This window comes from Saccostrea echinata, unplaced genomic scaffold (assembly GCF_033153115.1).
Source record: "Saccostrea echinata isolate AGI-Se365-2 ecotype Australia unplaced genomic scaffold, CSIRO_AGI_Sech_v1 ptg000008l, whole genome shotgun sequence".
Lineage (NCBI taxonomy): Eukaryota > Metazoa > Mollusca > Bivalvia > Ostreida > Ostreidae > Saccostrea > Saccostrea echinata.
The window spans coordinates 7,554,517-7,574,514 of record NW_026889757.1 but is presented as its reverse complement, the minus strand read 5'-3'; the positions used below and the strand labels follow the sequence as shown (position 1 = coordinate 7,574,514).

The window sequence follows — 19,998 nt, the reverse complement described above, 5'->3', positions numbered from 1 at the left end:
ATTTTAATGTTTCTAAAGCTTCTACATATAAACATACAGTTAACATGAAATGTGGAAATTAGACTTGATTGAAATATACTTGGAAATTTACATCAAAAGGAAGCCACTATGATAATCCAAAGCGTGGGCGTTCGTACAGAAAATTGCGACTTAAAACATCGAATTTATCAATAACCTTTGTATTTTTTGAAAATGTTATTCATTACAAAAAAAATACAGCTAACATTTATAAAGAAAACAATAACTTTGAATATATATATATATATATATATATATATATATATATATATATATATATATATATATATATATATATATATATATATATATATATATATATATTTACATGCATTTGTAACCTTGAACCATGTAAAGAAGCGAACAAATTTATATGTGTGCAAAGAAACGAAGGATGTATATCATTTTCAGATTAAAAGTTCGAACCTCATGTATGATAACTTTTTATGTATGATACATTTTCATAGAAAGTATTAATTTTGAAATCAAGCATACTGACCACTGGATTAACATCCTCATATCTAAGTCATTGGCAAGTTTTGAGAATGGGTGATCCTATTTATTTAACCCAGAATATTTTCTTTGGGTTTCAATCAGAAGTGTTTCTCCAGCCATGGAAGTGTAAAACTATATTGAAGTTGTTTCTTTGTTTGGTTGTTTTACGTCCCTTGGAAGATTTCAAATTTAGACCTGTACTCGGCCTTTGAGCAGCGAGAGATCTCCATATTGCTATACGGAACCTCGGTTTAATCAGACCACGGTCTCCACGTCGCAAAGTGGATTCGAGCCTGCGACGTAAGGATCAACTCCTTACACCGCGACTCTAGAGCAAACGCTCAAAACACTGCGCAACACCAAATAAAATAAATATATTCATTATATCTCCTTGTTAAGAAACTTTTACCAAAATGTACATTCCAATTGTTTACAGGGGCATGTCACGTCAAAAAGTTTTTAAAACTGTATATGTAAAATTATTATGCTAGCTTATTTTGGTTAGATCTCTAAGACAAATTGATGGAAATTTATAAATCGTAAACAAATCTATATTAAAACGCTTCGCTTCATTATGATTAGATATAATTTCTCTATAACTCATCATTCGAATCATCGCATATGTCTTCGACAATGCAGAAATGAAACAAGAATTAGATAGATTACATGATCAGTATGTACTAGTCCCCACTGACAAATCAAAATAGTAAAAGTAAAAATATTGTCTTTGTTTATGAGGCTCAATATTTGAATTGTAATTTAGAGGAACTAGGATTTGATTCTGCAAGTGGTTATCCAGCTTATACCCATAGCCCCCTTTCTAAGGAGGAAAATCTTCAAAACCATATGTCAGGTTTAAATATTTCTAGTATTCCCAACAATGAAAATGAATTTGAGTTTCCCTACCTATACTGGATTCCAAAACTCCATGAAAATACTTACAAACAAAGATACATAGCGGGGTCTAGTAAATGTTCTACCAAGCCTCTTTCTTTACTCCTCAATAAAATATTTAAAGCAGTGCAGAAGAAACTTCAGAAGTACTGTACAATAGTATATTCGAGAAGTGGAGTCAATCAGATATGGATACTTAAAAACTCCAACTTTTAGAAAAATTGAAATCACAAAATTTCAACAAAATCAATAACATTAACACTCACGACTTTTCAACACTTTATACAACCATTCCCCACGATAAATTAAAGTCCAGGCTTTTGACATCATAGACAGCTGCTTTTTCAATAAAAATGGAACTCGTAATATACGTACCTTGCCATTGGTCATTTGCAAAATTATTTTGATAAAAAACATTCTGATTGTACACACTAGTACTCTGAAGTTGATATCAAGAAGATTCTTGAGTTTCTGATTGACAATATCTATGTGGGTTTTGGAGATCAGGTCTTTCAACAATCTGTTGGAATTTCCATGGGTACCTATTGCACCCCCTTGTTAGCAGACCTATTTTTGTATTCAGAGAATAAGAAAACACTTGCTGTGGCCTTCAACTCGACATGTAGATATATCGACGACGTATTATCAATTAACAATAGTTAATTCCATTCACATGTCGACTCGATATATCCCAGTGAGCTTGAAATAAAAGATACCATAGAGTTTGACACATCTGTTTCATATTTTGATATTTTACTAGAAAAGGACTTTAATGTTAACCTAACAACAAAGCTTTATGATAAACGTGATGACTTCAATTTTTCAATCGTCAATTTACTTAATATTCATATAGCAATACACCCTTATCATCTACATATGTGGTTTTCATCTCCAGTTGATTCGATACGCAATATCATGCTCTACGTATAAACAATATTTAAAACGAGGCAAGCTATTGACAAACAGGATGATAAAACAAGGATATCAACAGTCTCTTTTGAAGTCATAATTTCGCAAGTTATATGGTCGATACAGTGACCTTGTCAGCAAAGCAAATACAACCTGCCATAAAGTCAAATACTGACTGATGATTTTCATACTAGTGGTAAGGCCATTATTTACATACTGAATTGTTTACGGATTTGTCCGTTTTCGCTATCATGACAAGGAGCACAAGGAGCGGGGATTGCCACCTGATCCCACCTCTGATGTTGTTGGAGGTCCGTGTTTGCTCTGCCCCCGATTTGTGTAATCTCTAAATGGACTTTGATCTAGAATACTGTTCGTTATCTCCATATTCCATGCGTCCAGGAAATCGCTTATGATATCACAACAATCAGCTGGCGAAAGAAAATAATGTGAATTCAAAAGCACTGGATCATATTCTACTTTATTTAATTGCAACAACACAGTTTATCCAAATCAGAAAGAAATCTATATCTGATTTTATAAATGAGTCTACATGCAGTAGTGTATTATTTTTATCACTGTTCGTTATCTTCACCTTTTTCATTCAAAAGAATGACCACTACTTTGACATGAAGGACCAAGACTTGCATGTGCACATAAAAATTGAAATCCTTAATTAGACCTTCAGAATAATTTCTTACAGAAATAAAGCGCATGCGAGGTTTTTTTCTATGTTTTTCATGCTTTTTATGATATCTCAAATAAACATGTATCAAATATATTGTTTTCACAGATGACAATAAAGAATGCCAATATATCCATGAAATCAAACATAAAAAAAATATTTGTGCACGTTGCAACGGAGTTCAAAAACACACATGGAATTTTCCTTGTACGTATATAAGCAAATAATTGGTGCTTTACAACACTTAATACATGTTTTACGAGGTCATAGCAATTTAACTCCTTTACCAGTTTCTCAAAAATTTGTTTAAATAATTATTAAAATAGAAAGCAATAATTTCATTTCATTTGTAAAATTATATTTAGGTTTTGAAGAAAATTTAGTTTTGACCAAACGCATATAGTGGTAAAAAGCTGTATTGATTTTTTCCTTTCTATCTATGCAACATGAAGATAAATGTGGCATTTTGTTTTGTCGGAGATATAGGTTCGTAAAGATGCTTTCTATATATTTTTATGCCAAATTTGACCCTTCTTATGGGACCCAAACGTAGATCCATTGCAAAAAGTTTGGACAGACTTGAAAAAAAACTACTTAGGGATGTTTGCAATATAGTGATTTTACAAACTGTGACCCCCCTTAACCAGTTAGCCTTGTTCAAAGTTTATCTGAAATGGTTCATGAGCAAAAGTCTTCGTCGTGACTCACTGATAAATTAAAGTTTCTTGGACATGTTTATGAATACTGTTTTAGCTCAATTGAGTCAAAGACTCAACTGAACTTTTCTGATCACTTTGATTTCCCTTTTGTCTATCTATTCGTCTGTCGTCTCTCAAATGTTTATATTTTGACTTCATTTTTTTATACAAAAAAGAAAACGATATTTTGCACCATTTTGTAATACTAAAAAAACTATATCAAGTGCACTGAAATTAGCTTCTTACAATTTCTATTTCAATTATTTGCTTTAAAATGCATCAAAATTTATTCATATTTCACTAAGAGTGTTCGTAAAATTCTTACAATTTTCATCTCTTATGAAATGAAATTGGCACACAGCAAAGAAATATTATACAGTTATTGACTGGGTATTAGGGCACAATCTGATTTGTTGGACCTGAAAGTGAAAATGTTGCCCGAGGCTGCAGGCCAAGGGCAACATTTTCACCTTCAGGCCCAACAAATCAGATGTTGTCCGAATCCCAGTCTATAACTGTTTTGTTATACCCTTCACTTAAGAAAGAACACTGAAATTAAAACCTTTAAATAGATTTACTCATATAATTAAACTATTTCTTTATAAGTAATATTTTGGCTTTTTAAATAAAAATGACAATAACGAAAAAAAGAAGAAAATAATCATTAAATTATTATAATACAGACATTATTTATCACAAAACATTATTTTTCCCGTGACGCCATCTTTCAAATAGCATACGCGGTAACTCTTGAAACTTCGGCTATTTCTGTGTCGCCGATATTGAACGAACGACTGATTACTTGTGACGTAGCAATGACGTTACGGTCTAACAATTCTTATGTTGGACTGACAGACCGGTCAACAATGAAATTGTTAGACCGATGAAAAAAACATTTACTTTGTTGGACTTTTTATTTGTAATAAATATATAGAAAGATATTTATATGGATATAACAATGTTTGTTAAGTCCACAGAACAATAAATATCTATGTAAATTTTAGAATTAATTTTAAAAAAATAAAAACCATAACTAATCTAAATTTAAACACATGCTTCATATCTCTCTTAAGTATTAGATTTGAAATAAACCATTTAATGAAATTTTAAAATTTATATACAATTTATATACAACAAGAAACGTATATTTTAAAAACTTTATTTTAAATGAAAAGAAACAATGGACATGAAATCAATAAATAAAGAAAAATAAATTAGGGGAAAGATGTATTTAATGTTGAACAATGATCAAGGAAAAGGGTGAAAATAACAACAGTGATATCGATCTAAAACAAAAAAAATCAAACAATACACATCTGTGCAAAGAGCATAAAACACAGACCCCTGGAAATTTCAGAGGTGGGATCATTTGCTGAGGGGTAAGCATCCCCTGCCGACCGGTCACACCTGCCGTGAGCCCTTGGTATTGATGATGTATTGAATCAATATTCCTGGGTTATAATAAAAGATTCAACTAATGAGTAAATGATTATATTATGTTCATGTAGCAATAAATTAAACAATATTCAGTAAACATTTTTTAAAGATTGATTGATTGATTAATTAATTCAACCAAAAAACAGCATACAAATAAACAAACAAAAACGTAATAGATATGGCACAAACAATTCCTAAAAAGGCACATTGATATTTTAAAACCATGTATTTATTTTGGATCAATTACTTGATGATTCTCTCTAAGTCTAGTTCTAGTAACACGTTTTTTTTTTCACTATCACAAAGTTATATTTAATATGGCACATTTCTGTTGCCCTTTCGTCTTCAGTAAATATTTACAATGTAGCACTTTACGTATTTAAACTTCAAAGAAAGAAAACTACTGCGAACAGACTCAATAGAACGGATAACTGATTAACTGTAGATCTCGTTGACCCACTGCCAGCTGATCTAGTCTTATTACCCTCACTGAACTGTTCCACAAGGTCCGCAGCACCTTCTCGAAGTCCTGAAAGGTATATAAAACATTAGTACGTGGTCGTTTTTCTTGCTTTATTCCTCAATAAATCTTTTGATATTGAGCATTAACGCAAGTTTTGGATCACGTAAAAGCCTTACTGGCAACGAAGGATTCTTTATCCCAATTTGAATTAATATGCACTACGAAAGGTTAAATCTAATATTAGTCTAATCATTTACACTTAGTCTGATCATATATATAGAAAAACGACATCAATCATTGAAGGAAAAAAATCTATAGAGTAAAGAAAAATGGCTTTGAATTATTTTAGAACATTGTTAAATATCATTACAAGAAGGTATCACATTTTTAAGCATTGAAATTGCATAGCTACGAAATATCACATCAAAACGATGTTCATAGAATTAAAAATTAATCTTAAAAAAAGTATAATAGAAATAACGTCCCAACAGCCATAAAAATAAGATTATTTATTTATACAATGGAAAAGATAAAGATAACGAACAGTGATCAATTTCATAAATCCAGTAAATAAAACGAATCATGAACAGGGCAAAACATGGACCTCTTGAAACACCAGAGATGGGATCCGGTACCCTGGAGGGGTAACCATCCCTTGTCGACCGGTCACACCCACCGTGAGCCCTATGTATTGATCAGGTAGACAGAGTACTCTGTAGGCAAATTTAGTAAAAATAAAACAATGACCTAACAAATGGTGTGAAATATGTCAGACAAAATACCCAGTGATAGGTTGTATTTACAAACATTTACAAACAATGTCATTAAAACGGCCATAGAATTTGTGAAAAATTGACTTTAAAGGGGTTGTCGAAGTCCTTGTAAAATCTGCTTTTTTTGTCAGAAGCTTGCCTTGGTTTAAAAATTAATATTACTCAGAGAATGCTCTTGCTTATAGAATCAGTTGGGAGACATAAACAACATGTTCAAATATTTATAAACAGATAAAGGAATTTAACAATGAAAAAACTGAAGCCATCCCGTTTGTTATACAGTTTAGTTATTAGCTGGCCATTGCACGTTTCGTCTACAGTCAGTAAAAATTCAACTATGAAATCGACGCGGCAGACTCTGTAGTGTCTTTGATTTCCAGATTTCTGGGATATATCGAGTCCACATAAGAATGAAAGTAACTATTGTTGATTGATAAAACGTCGTCCATATATCTAACCGTTGGGTTGAAGGCCACAACAAGAGATTACTTCTTCTCATGAAGAAGTTTTTTGATAAATTCTGCTTCATAGGATTATATAAACAGGTCGGCTAATAATGGAGCACAATTAGTGTTCACCGAATTCCAACAGATACAATTGATCAGTAACAAGTAGGAATCGAATACAAAATTGCTAATCGATTAACAGCAACACGTTCCGACCGATTAACCGGTTAGTTGTATCAACATCATTTTATGACTTTTTTCCCTAGAACCTTAATTCATATAAAAAAAAGAAAACTAAAAAAGACTTTAGAAGTTAGAAACATTCTGTTTACCTTGATCAGAAAACTACATGTACATATATTTTATTTCAATTTAAATAGACAAGGAAAAAAAATCAATCCATGAAACATGCCTGAAAATCGGACATTAATAATTTTCTAGAGCAGATGTCACACAAGTTCATACTGCATTGTTACCATAATCAAAAATCTCGGAACTTTCACTTAATTTACAATGTTTGTCTAATAATACATATCTATATTTGATTCCGAAACTCCATAAAAATCCTAACAAACAAAGATACATAGCGGGATCCAGTAGATGTTCTACCAAGCCTCTTTCTTTACTCCTCACTGAAATATTAACTGTAGTAAAGGAGGAACTTCAGGAGTACTGTGTAACAATATATTCGAGAAGTGGTGTAAATCAGATGTGGATACTTAAAAATTCCAAGGAACTTTTGGAAAATTAGAAATCACAAAATTTTACCAAAATCAACAACATAAAAACTTATAACTTTTTAACTCTATATACAACCATTCCTCACGATAAATTAAAGTCCACGCTTTTTGACATTATAGACAGCTGTTTTTTCAATAAAAATGGAACTCGTAAATTTATTCACCTTGTCATTGGTCATTTGCAAAATTATTTTGTTAAAAAACATTCTGATTGTACACACAAATACTCTGAAGTTGATATTAAAAAGATGCTTGAGTTTCTGATTGACAATATCTATGTGGTTTTTGGAAACCACGTATTTCAACAATATATTGGAATTCTCATTGGTACCAATTGCGCCCCGTTATTAGCAGACCTATTTTTGTATTCATATAAAGCAGAATTTGTTTCGAATCTTATACGTGAAAAGAAGGAAAAAAAACCCTCCACATTTAGATATATCGACGACGTATTGTCAATTAACAATAGCTATTTCCATTCTTCTGTAGATACGATATATCCCGGTGAACATGAAATAAAAGATACCACAGGGTCTGACGTATCTGTTTCATGTTTGAATATTTTTCTAGAAAAAGACGTTAATGGTAATCTAACAACAAAGCTTTATGATAAACGTGATGACTTTCACTTTGCAATCGTCAACTTCCCTTACTTATGCAGCAATATACCTTTATCATCTGCTTACGGGGTTTATATCTCTCAGCTGATTCAATACGCAAGAGTATGCTCTACTTATGATCAATTTCTAAAACGAGGTAGGTTATTGACAAACAAGTTGATGAAACAAGAATTGCAGTCTCGTTTAAAGTCGTCATTTCGTAAGTTCTATGGTCAATAGAATGACCTTGTCAGCAAATACAATCTATCATTAAGTCAAATACTGACTGACGTTTTTCATATTACAATGTAATTGTTAGGCCATTATTTACAAACTGAATTGTCAACAGATTTTTCCGTTTTTTCCCGATCATGACAAGGAGCACACGGAGGGTGTGACCGGTCTGCAGGGGATGCTTACTCCTCCTTGGCACCTGATCCCACCTCTGATGTTTTAGAGGCCCGTGTTTGCTCTGCTCCTGATTTGTATTGTTTAATGGACTTTTGAGCTTGAATACCGTTCGTTATTTCCATATATTTCATGGAAAACTGCAAAAGGCAGACATACCAATTCACAGTGCTCAAAGGTGATTTACTTAATTATAATATCATTAAAGAATAACAGGACAGTCGGGGTAATGACATGATGTTTAAACAGCAATAAACACTTCACAAACTGACCAATTACCCTGCGATCTTAATCCGTCGAGCCATAATTACCACCAAATCAGCTTAAATAGATATGTGAAAACGCAAAATGATCAACGTTTATGCAGAGGTTTCTTTTATAAAAATGAATTTCAAGAAAATTGCATTCAAATTTACATATACTTTATTTTCACCTATTACTAACCTATTACAGATTTTCTAACCGATTTCCACCATACCGACCGAGTAATATATATATATATATATATATATATATATAATCATATAACAGAGACCTCATTTATCTGTGCTTACCTGCAGTACACACACGGCATGACTTCATACAATACTTGAGCATGTATCCTGGGTTTATAACACATTGGTTATCGTTCGCCCATACGGGACAAGTTGGGTTATCGTCTTTGCAGTTCTCCAATTCTGCAAAAAGAACATCATTTCAGTTTTTAAAATTTCAATTATCTTTGTGATGCTTTACTGCACATCTCTCTCAATGAAATTAGCACATGAATCACAAATTCTACTCTAAAAATATTTCACCATATACTATATATAATAAGATATTTTTTAAAATAAGGGACTTTCAAAGTTTCAAAAGATAAGCAATTGTTTTGAAAAACCATTTAAAATAGAGCAGCATATGTGTAAATTTTTAGTTGTTTGAGCTATGACTTGATTCTGACAAAAACAAATTCATCTTAAATCGTGTTGGGTTATATGTATTTGTGTACACTTTCTATAAAGGTTTCTATTTCTTTAATCAAACTATTTTTTAATTGAAAAACTCAAATTTATTAAACCAAAGAGAAAAAAGAATAACAAATAGGCCGAGTTCCAATTTTTAGAATGCAAAGAAAGGGTTGTTCATGAAAAAAACAAAAGATGCTTTTTCCAACACTTTGTGCATTGTAATTGAATAAATTTGACATTCATTGTTGAAAACATTTTCAACAAAGAAATTATACATGTAGCATTATTATCAAAGTTTAATGTTACATGAAATACAAGGTATTTGTCTATATCAACAATACAACTATCAATATCACGATTTAAATAAAAAGTAAACATAAAAAGCCAAAGACCATTTAAATGTAATGAAAAATCTATTCCTTTAAATATGAAATGTTTAAATATTTTTCTTTGAATGATGAGCTTTGTGTGTAAACAGTTGTTCGACTCCGTAAAATCTAAACTTTTAAAAGCTTAAAATAATTTTTTATGAAAATTTTATTTAATTTGAAATGACCTTCATAGTATTTTAGCATGCTACCTTTTTCTTTTTCTCCACCACGACAAAGTCCACAGGTTTTCATGCAATTTGCTTCCATCCATACTCTATGAATAGTACAAAACTTCCATTGATTTTCGAAGTTCTGACAGTTTGTTGTCGGATACCTATCCTCACAGGAATCTGAAGGTAAGTTAAAAATTGTTAACACTTATAAAGATGCTTTCTAAAGTTATATCAAAAACTATATAGAAACTTTCTTAAACGCTACACGTCTTATTATACTATCACTGAATAGACATAATTTGTCGAAATGCGCATCTGGTGCATCAAAATTGGTACCGTATATGATTAACATAATGACTCCTGGGTCGAGGCCTCTGCTGGTGGACTGTTAGACCCCGAGGGTCTCTACAGCCCAGTTACTTACTACTTCAGTACAAGCTTGAAAATACGGATATATATTTAATCGCTGTGGTAATATTTAGAAATTTATTTCAGAATTAAGGATTATCTCCCTCATGCATAGCTCTGATCCTTCGACCTATTTAGCTCCAGTCTTTGGCACCTATTTTCAGCTCTTCCAATTCTTTTTATTTCAATATTTTGGATTTCCAACGTATCGGCTTGAGCATCACTGAAGAGACATAATTTGTCGAAATGCGCATCTGGTGCATCAAAATTGGTAGCGTATATGATTAATAACTGATAAAACAGTGAAATGAAATAAAACTGTACGACTTACTAAAATTGTGGTTGTGGGGGGGGGGGGTTAGAAATTCAGTGGAACGAAATAAAACTGTATGACTTACTAGGATTAGGGGTTGTTGGTGGGGGCGTGGTGACGGTCGGTGGTCTTGTCTGAATTGGTCCACGTGTAGTCCTCGTTCCGTCGTCTGGTAGACTCCCATTGTTTTCACATGTGTGACAATCACTAGCACAATTAATGGTCATCCAAGCAGGATTGATGGCACATTCGCCTGTCAAAGCCCACTCTTTGCATTTTGCGTCGTTGGAATAAGCGTTCATGCAATTGGCTACGTTAGAAAATGAACACATAATGTATTTTGCTTTAATGTATTACTAACAAATAAGAAGCAATAACATTACACCAGATGACCTATCATCACACACACAGATTTATGTACTTGTAGAAGCATTTGTATGATAACCATGAGTACAAACAGCACTACGTCATTAAAAATTCAATCGAATTAATTTACGCACCTGTATTTAGTTAGCAACATAATAAAAATACAGGAGCGTAAAGGGTATAACTTTAATTAGATTGTTAAAAATTGTGCAAAGTCTACTGATACATCATACAAAGAAGGCATAAAATAAAATATATTTTACTATAATCCCTCTAATAGACATTATAAAACGGACTTAAATTTTTGGCTAATCATGACGTATAGTTAGATTTAGAATAAATTATTGAAATTATATATAGCTTACTTTTTGGTCTAGGGTTAGACTTGTCGCAATAGGAACAAGACTTTTTACAATTTTGCCTCATCCAGTCCTCGGCAACCACACAGTCCCCATTATCACGCCATTTGTTACAAGTCTCGTCGTCATAATGATTTCTACAAACATTCTGTAGATCTGTAAGAAAAATGAATAAGAAGTCTCAAAACACACAAACACACGCGCACCCTCACACACACACATACACACACACACACACACACAGAGAGAGAGAGAGAGAGAGAGCATTTACTAAATGAATCGTGTATTTTACTTAGTTTCAGTGCTAAATCAGTATTAATTGAAGTTTAGCAACCTTTTAAAAGCAAACATTATGCTAAATGTATGAAACTGAATAAATTAAAAAAATCAATTTTGTTTATTAGTCATACCTTGTCTCACATTTTGTTCATTTCCACAAGCTCCACATGCTCGGGCACAATTATTGTTCATCCACTCTGGTCGCCTTTTGCACTCCCCTTGTTTTGCCCAAATGTTACATTTCCAGTCATTTACTGAATTTCGGCATTCTGCAATATCATTTCATGATAAATTGGAACATGTAAATTTACAAACACAGCTTCTCCCACACAAATCACTGTAGATTTTAAATATTATACGTTATAAAGTGGACTATGAATGGGATTTAAAAGTTATTAAAAGACTCCAAGTATTTAAAAAAAAAATAGGTAAAAAAAAGCCAGTTACCAGGATTTAGCCTTGTTTTTCCTCTCTGACAATCAGAGGTTCCGTCAGGACAGATGCACTCACAGTTCTGGTCTAAAAAGCCACCACCATCACAAATAATACTGCTGTCGCATACATCGTCTAAAAAAGAGACAAAATTAAGATCCGTGAATGTGAAAATTTGCCAAAAGGTTTGTACAATTTATTTTTATGGTATTCAAGTATAGAGTACAATTTTTTTTATTTAAAGATTGTACTTCATATAAAATCATAACATAATTTAATCAATTATATAAATCAGCTTGGATGCATTCACATTTATCAATCAAGAGATGAGACTCACTGCAGCTGTACATGGCGTTCAAAACCTGTACATCACCAAAAGATAGCTCCTTCTGAAAAACTTTTCCTATTTCTGATTCTCTATCCTTATAAGCTGGTTGTGCAACTATTGTTTGACTGGTGCGATCTCTGCTGAAGGCCTACAAAGAGTTGATATACCATAATAGTAAATTACATGTTCGTCATACACTCTACACTCTGTCAACATCTCATAAAAGAATCTTCTACATATTCTCATTTTCTTAATAATTTATATGAAATATCCTATGCATGTCTGCAAAACACGTAGACATATATGTGTGTTTTAAATGAAAATTCACATTTGTCATTTTTATAATTTGTTGGTTCATCATCTTTTTCACTTTCATGTAAATTAGTTGAATTCACTTCGTCGAGAAAGAGATGTTAAAAAAAATACTATTTCCCTCTGAATGATGAAACCACTCCTCCGGCTTGATAGAATGTAATACTTGACGATTGGTGACATTCCAAAAAAAGTTGACAGCGCAGAATCTATGGGCGCACGGTTCACCATTATATGTATTTGTATAAAACATTCAGCATAATTATAATAGATATTGTATATTGAAAATGTTCACCCCTCAAAACAAATGTTAACCTCAGCTGCGCCTCGGTTGACTATGGTTTTCTTGGGATGAAAATGTTCAATATTACCCTCAACAACATGCAATTTTTATATAATTTCATATACATGTATCGATGTACTCCGTTTATTTAAGATAAGCTGATGCAATAGATTCTTTCTTCTAGAAATAAAACCCAACAAATTATTAACACTTAATTGCTTTAACCTGTCTCTAGTCATACAGCGAGATAGACTGTAATGAAATATTTGGAGATAACGAACAGTATTCGAGCTCAAAAGTCCATTAAACATTACAAATTAAGAGCAGAGCAAACACGGACCTCTAAGACATCAGAGGTGGGATAAGGTGCCATGGAAGAGTGAGCATCCCCTGCCTACCGGTCACACCCGCCGTGTGTTCCTTGTCATGATCGGAAGATAACGGAAAAATCCGTCGACAATTCAGTGTGTAAATAATGGCCTAACAAATAGTATGAAAAAGGTCACTCAGCATTTGACTTAATGATAGATTGTATTTGCTGACAAGGTCATTGTATCGACTATAGAACTTACGAAATGATGACTTTAAACGAGACTGCTGATATAAGTTAGAAAGTGGATGTTCATTTATCATTAAAAAAATATGATTTTTGTTTCTCATGTTCAGCGATATCAGTAATTTCATGGATTGCTCCAGTTTTTTTTAAATACAGTATCATCAATGATATTGAAGCTTACTGTTACGCCGTAGTGCATAACGGACGGGAAGTCGTATGGTACACTGTAGGTATTGATAAATGAACTTCGGTACTTCTGAAATTGGTCCGCAAGTCCAGGCTGGATGTTCTGGGTGATGATTCTAATGAACTCGTCACGATCTGGTCGATTTTGCTCATGAATAAGACCAACTGCATGTCCAATTTCATGCAAGTACAATCCTTTCTGAAGTTGTAAATTTAAAAACCAATTACTTTTGTTGATCACATTGAAATCAAAAACATCTGAATTCTATTCATTTTAAAAACAAATAACAATTTTAAGATTTTTTGGATTTTATATATATATATATATATATATATATATATATATATATATATATATATATATATATATATATATATATATATATATATATATATAATTTTGCATAATTTAGGAACCTTACATCTTTGGAATGCTTAAATGTAGACATCCCATGCAGGCATATTTAACGAAGTGTTTCATGAAAAATTTTCCTCTAATAAAATTAATGTCCAAATAACTGTGCCTCCTATTCTCAATTGCGCCCCGCTAATTGCTAATTGTTTTGGTATTCATATAAAGCAGAATTTATTCAAAAACGTATGCATGACAAGAAGACACTTGTTGTGTCCTTCAACTCGACATTTAGATATTTCGACGAGGTATTATCGATTAACAATAGTTACTTCCATTCATATGTCGACTCCAGTGAACTTGAAATAAAAGATACCACAGACTGACATATTTGTTTCATATGTAGAGATTTTACAAGAAAATGACGGTAATGGTAACCTTACAAAAAAACTTTATGATAAACCAGATGACTTCAACTTTTCAATCTTCTTTACATGAATTACATTGCATATTAAATCTTTTCTTTCTTTTTCAAATTCTCATAAATCAAAATTCTTGGAAGGTTTTTTTTTAAATTTAGCTTTGAATGTTGTATCTTTAAAAATATGAATTTTGTCGTGTCTTGGGAGGATTGATTAAATGGTTGTGACGTCATAATTTAAAATAGTTAGAATTCTTTTTTTGTTCCTGCTCATTGGTGATAGTTATTTGTCGGAGCCAATAACTCAAACAGGAACCATTGTCTTTGATTTATATTTATTTAAAATTTTTCAGTCATTTTGAGTTTATGAACAAGCCTGTTTTATGCGTCTTTAACTTCAAAATGCCTATTTATAACTAATAATATGATAATAAAAACATTCAAAGGATCAACTTACGTATCGGCAGCCATTTCTGTCTAAACTTAATTCCTGTCTGCCCCCTTCTTTACCAAGACGAGACCAGCATCTATAAATAATACATATCATTCAATAAAATATTTGTCAGAATATTGATAATTTCGCTAGAATTGTATCAGGATCCATTTTTTGGAGATGTATTTACTCATACAGTATATCGGCATAAAAGTATTTCATCTTTTTGAATGTGTACAAAATAAAGCATGCTTTTTTTAATTCAAAAAAGTATATTGTCTGCCAAATTACCCTTGAGAATCAATGAGTTCCACGTAATCAGTTTCAGTTGTCTTTTCTTTAAACCGAAGACAGGTGTATTTTTCTAACTCCCTCATTGCAACCTTAACAAAATATTGATCAACCGTCTCTACAAACAAACAAATAAAAAAAAAATAAATAAAATAAAATAATTTTCAATCTGAGGAAATCATTTATTTGACTGATCGAATGGGTGTGTATGTGCGTTATTATTTATTTCAAAAATGTTACTAAATTAATTACTTTTTACATTTTACCAAGATAATTTACTATTCAGCCTAACGTTTATTAACATACGAAAATGTCTAGGTAAATACTCAATTTCTTTGAAAATGTACTCCTCTCTCTCTCTCTCTCACCGTAAGCTCCGGGCGCGAATCTATATGGCATTATCCCTCCATTCCAATATGATACTGGATTTCTGACTGCTTTTCTTCGCTTTCTCTTTCTAAAGTCAATCAAATCTGTTCACTAACTCTTTATTTAAAACTGTAAGGTAATACTAACTTCATAATCTTTTGCCATTTTCTCTATTAATTAAAATGTTAATATGAACAAAGAAAAAAATCTACATACATTATCTTTATATTCATATATTAGAGAAGTAGTCATTGTTTCAATTTTTTTTTATCAAAGAAAGAAAAAAGCAGCTTATGTGACACTTTAGAAGGACAGGAAAAACAATTATGTAATTAATATTTTTACATATTTTTAATATATATTTATATAATATAAATTAATTAATAATAATAAATTAATTTAATTGCTTACTTTTTTGAACTTATAGCGCTGTACTGATCCATTGTTAAATACATGTCTAGTTCCTTTAGAATTAAGCTACCCGGTAAAGTGATACTACTTGCCATTTCTAAAATAAAAAAGTAAATTTCATATGAGCTCCAAAGTTCATTGCTTTAGCAAGTGATACAGTTTAACAGGCTTTTCAATATCATTCAGAACAAAATATTTCTCCAATATAAAGTTTCTTTTTTTTCCCTTTAACAGAATTCCATTCTGTTATGATACTTCTCTGGATTATCGATCTATATGTTACATTGATGGAGGAGCCATGAAACAGTCGAACGTAAACACTTTAAAAAATCTTTCATACGCTTTTTGAAAAGGGGATCTGAAAATTTATTGGCTTTAATTCTCTCAGATAAACAGCATTTGGTTTTTAGAAGAAATAAAGTTGAAAATATTCAGCGGACGTAAATAAACGATGTAGGCTCCATGTTAACGCTTTGTATCTCTTCAAGATATTGTTAGCGTTGTCTTGGACTCAGAACTTCAATTAAATAAACTTTTTTTCTTCACTTTTTCCAATGTGATCTGTACATGTGATTTTGTAATGCCTAACATTATTTGAAACAACATAACTTTGATAAAAAGAAACCTTTACTTGTATTTTATCTATCAAAAATGTACACAAAGTTATGAATCATATGACTGTTATCATTAGACATCAGAATCTGATGAAATATATATATTTAGCTTCATGAAGTATTATCAAATGATTCTCCGGATATATATTTTCATCCGAAGTTTTATTTCCCTTCCTCGAAAGATAGATATCCAAAACGGTGCATGATTAATACAAAATGCTTTGCTTATAAGCATCAAATCATAAAATGTTTTAATAAAGCGTAAATGGCCAAAACAAAGATGGCGTGGCTGTTGAGAGGCATGACAGGAATATATGGTGTGTGCATGTGTATGTGTGTAATACAATATTAAGTTATGAACAATTCCACAGTAATTTCAAGAATTATCTTTCTTTGTACCCTTGTCATTTGTTTGATGATAATTTTAGCGAACGTTTTCTTTATTTATTATCCGTGATCGGAAGGCCGTGAGTTCAAATCTCGACCGCGACTGACCTAAGTCGATAAAAAATAGGTAGCAACTGTTCCTTCGCCAGGCGCTCGGCACTTTGAAGTGAAATTTGCGGGTCCTTCGGATGAGATCTTAAAACCGAGGCCCCGTGTCACGACAGGCGTTGGCACGATAAAGATCCCTCACTGCTCAATGGCCCTGAATGCCGAGTAAAGGTCTAAATTTGAAGTCCTTCACCGGTACATGTATATGGTGATGTCTCTATGTGAGTGAAAAATTCTCGAAAGGGACGGAAAACAACGTACAATCATTCAATTCTTTATTTATTTCTTCAGAATGATATACTTACGTGTTCCGCCTAATAGTCTAGACATAATCTGGTCCATTGTGAGGTCCTCGGGAGGAGGCTTTCTATCCATTTGCCCCCGACAATTGAGGACCAGAAGAACAACCTGTGACGTAGATTTTATTTCATTACAATTAGCTTAAAGTAAATGGGATTGAAATCCTAATGCATTATCCAATTTTTATGTTCATCCTTAGGAATACATTTAAAATGGAAATAATAATTCCAGAATGGTGTATATAATTTAGGAAAAAACAGATAAATAAAAAAAATTTCTGATAAAAGTATTTTCATTGTATTCAATACAAAAACAAAAAACAATAAGTTTTTAAGTTCATTAATCATATCAAAAGATAGCGTACACAAGATATACATGAATACAAACAAGAATTATGCCATTTAAAAATATAAGGATGTATAAAAAAAAAAATACAATACCATGAATAAAATAAATGAAACCTTTTCCATGGCGAAAAGTGAAAACATTAAAGTTAAGATGATTCGGAAAAGGTTTTTATAGAACCATTTCATCGTTGATGTAACATCCTATGTGTCATGTCCACTTATGAAGGTCACAAATAAGAGCGTAAAAGACAAGCCTTCCTGCCTTGATCGTGTATCTCCTTTTAAGGGATCAAGTACATATATTATAATCAACATCATATATCACAACTATACAGTCGACAATGTTTCAACTGTAACACAGTTAATGATACTGATAACAAAATGTAAAAAGGCTCCAAAATTGGTGTCAAATGACTATAGAAAGCTTACCTGGCTCATTACATGTTAGGTAGATGGCGTCGGATAAGAATCGTTAAGGGACTGATTCTGTAGGATCTAATTATAGAACAAGTCTTGTTGATAACTACACATCCTTTTTTTCCCTTATTTATATCTTGTGATGACCATGAGGTCTACATTTAGGGTTTTGAAATCTACTGCAATTTTGAAATTTAAAATTAATAGATTCAGGTATTAAAATTTGATTCTAATCCTTTAAATGTAATTTATAAGTTAAAGTCCGATTCAAGAACAGTCTGCATTAACGAACAACATGCACAAGCCAAACATGGATTTAAGAAATTTAGAAGTATAGGAAGGAAAGATAATCTGGTGATTAGGGTTAAAGGAATGCAAGATTTGTCTTCTGACGGAAAATGATAGTTGCCTGTTTAAAGTATTTATGTTCCTTTCTTGAGAAACTTCATAACATTTTCATTGGTCGTTTTATTTCAATCCCATTAATTGTAGTAGGTGCGTTTGAAACAAAGATGTTTGTACTGAAAGAAAAAGTCACACATATTTAGTTTCTTTGATGTTTTTTTTTTCAGTGATTTGAATTAAAGGATGAGGTTTTCTCAAACCTTTGTTTAGCTCACATGAGCAAAAGACTAAAGTGAGCTTCTCTGATCGAAGGATATCCAGCGTCCGCCTGTTTGGTTTCTTCTCCAGAACCACTGGACCAGTTACAAAATTGCCACAAAATATCTTTGGGTAAAAGGAACCTATTAACAAGTTTGTTCACATGAAGAGCCACGCCCTCTTTGAAGGGGAGATAATGAAGAATTAGTGAAACTTGAAGGCATCTTTTAATCAACTTGTTCTTAAGAACCGCTGAGCCAAAAAATAATGAAACTTGTATTTAAAACTTATGACACAATGTAGATTTACTTTTGTTTAAATCATGACCTCTGGGTCTAGGGTTAGGCCACAAAAGATCAACGTTTTAAATATATAGGAATATATCTGTGAATATTTAGGAAAAATCTTTAAAAATCTTCTTCTCATAAACAACAAGGCCATGATTAGTCATATCAAGATGCAAACATCCTCAGGTAGTGTATATTCAAAATGTTCAAATCAATCCTTGGGTAGGGATGAGGTCACAGTAGGGGATAAAAGTTTTAAATGGGAATATAAATGAAAAAAAAATTCAAATCTCCTTTTCAGGAACAGTAGGGTCCTGATAAGACTTTTTTTATGTGTAAGCTTCCTCAGTATATATTCAAGATGGTTAAAAAGTCACCTTTGGGGTTACGTTGGGTAAAGATAGGAAATCAATGTTTTAAATGAAACTAGGGGAAAAAAAGCTTCAAAATCTTCTTTTAAGAAAGACAAGGGCCATGATTAGTCATATTGATATACGAGGGGTGATCAAAAAGTTCGCGAACTAATTGAATAACTTCCATAAAAGAAATGAAATTAGGTTTTAGTGTTCATTATTTTTTAAAGTAGTCCTCTCCGATTTAAATGCGCATCTGCCACAGTTCTGTCCATGCGCAAATCACGTGATACAGGCGGTCACGTGACATGCTCCGAAGCGTTCCGTTCACAGGATGTAAAAAGATTTTTTCGAGTCTTATATTTCTTACCATGCAAGTTATTTTTTATAACTAAAACAGTCAACTTGTCAAAAATGGCCAAATCTC

General features: G+C 32.0%; 1 protein-coding gene across 1 annotated transcript; it reads right to left on the bottom strand.

Annotated features, from left to right (window-relative positions):
* Positions 1–5,314: 5,314 nt before the first annotated feature.
* On the bottom strand, positions 5,315–18,349 carry LOC133181110 (zinc metalloproteinase nas-13-like). The gene is made up of 15 exons (XM_061315652.1): positions 18,341–18,349; positions 17,570–17,672; positions 16,156–16,252; positions 15,744–15,832; positions 15,376–15,493; positions 15,109–15,178; positions 13,874–14,077; positions 12,551–12,689; positions 12,229–12,348; positions 11,913–12,050; positions 11,509–11,658; positions 10,863–11,087; positions 10,093–10,233; positions 9,120–9,242; positions 5,315–5,665 (listed from the first exon to the last, which is right to left on the bottom strand). Exons 1-15 carry the CDS (start codon positions 18,347–18,349, stop codon positions 5,523–5,525), a joined length of 1,869 nt encoding a protein of 622 aa, XP_061171636.1. The 3' UTR covers positions 5,315–5,522.
* Positions 18,350–19,998: the final 1,649 nt, after the last annotated feature.

Coding starts and splice junctions, on each gene's coding strand:
- LOC133181110 (XM_061315652.1), bottom strand. Junction 15,494..15,743: donor ATTCGCGCCCGGAGCTTACG/GTGAGAGAGAGA, acceptor GTTTGTTTGTAG/AGACGGTTGATCAATATTTT. Junction 12,690..13,873: donor TTATGCACTACGGCGTAACA/GTAAGCTTCAAT, acceptor AACTCTTTGTAG/GCCTTCAGCAGAGATCGCAC.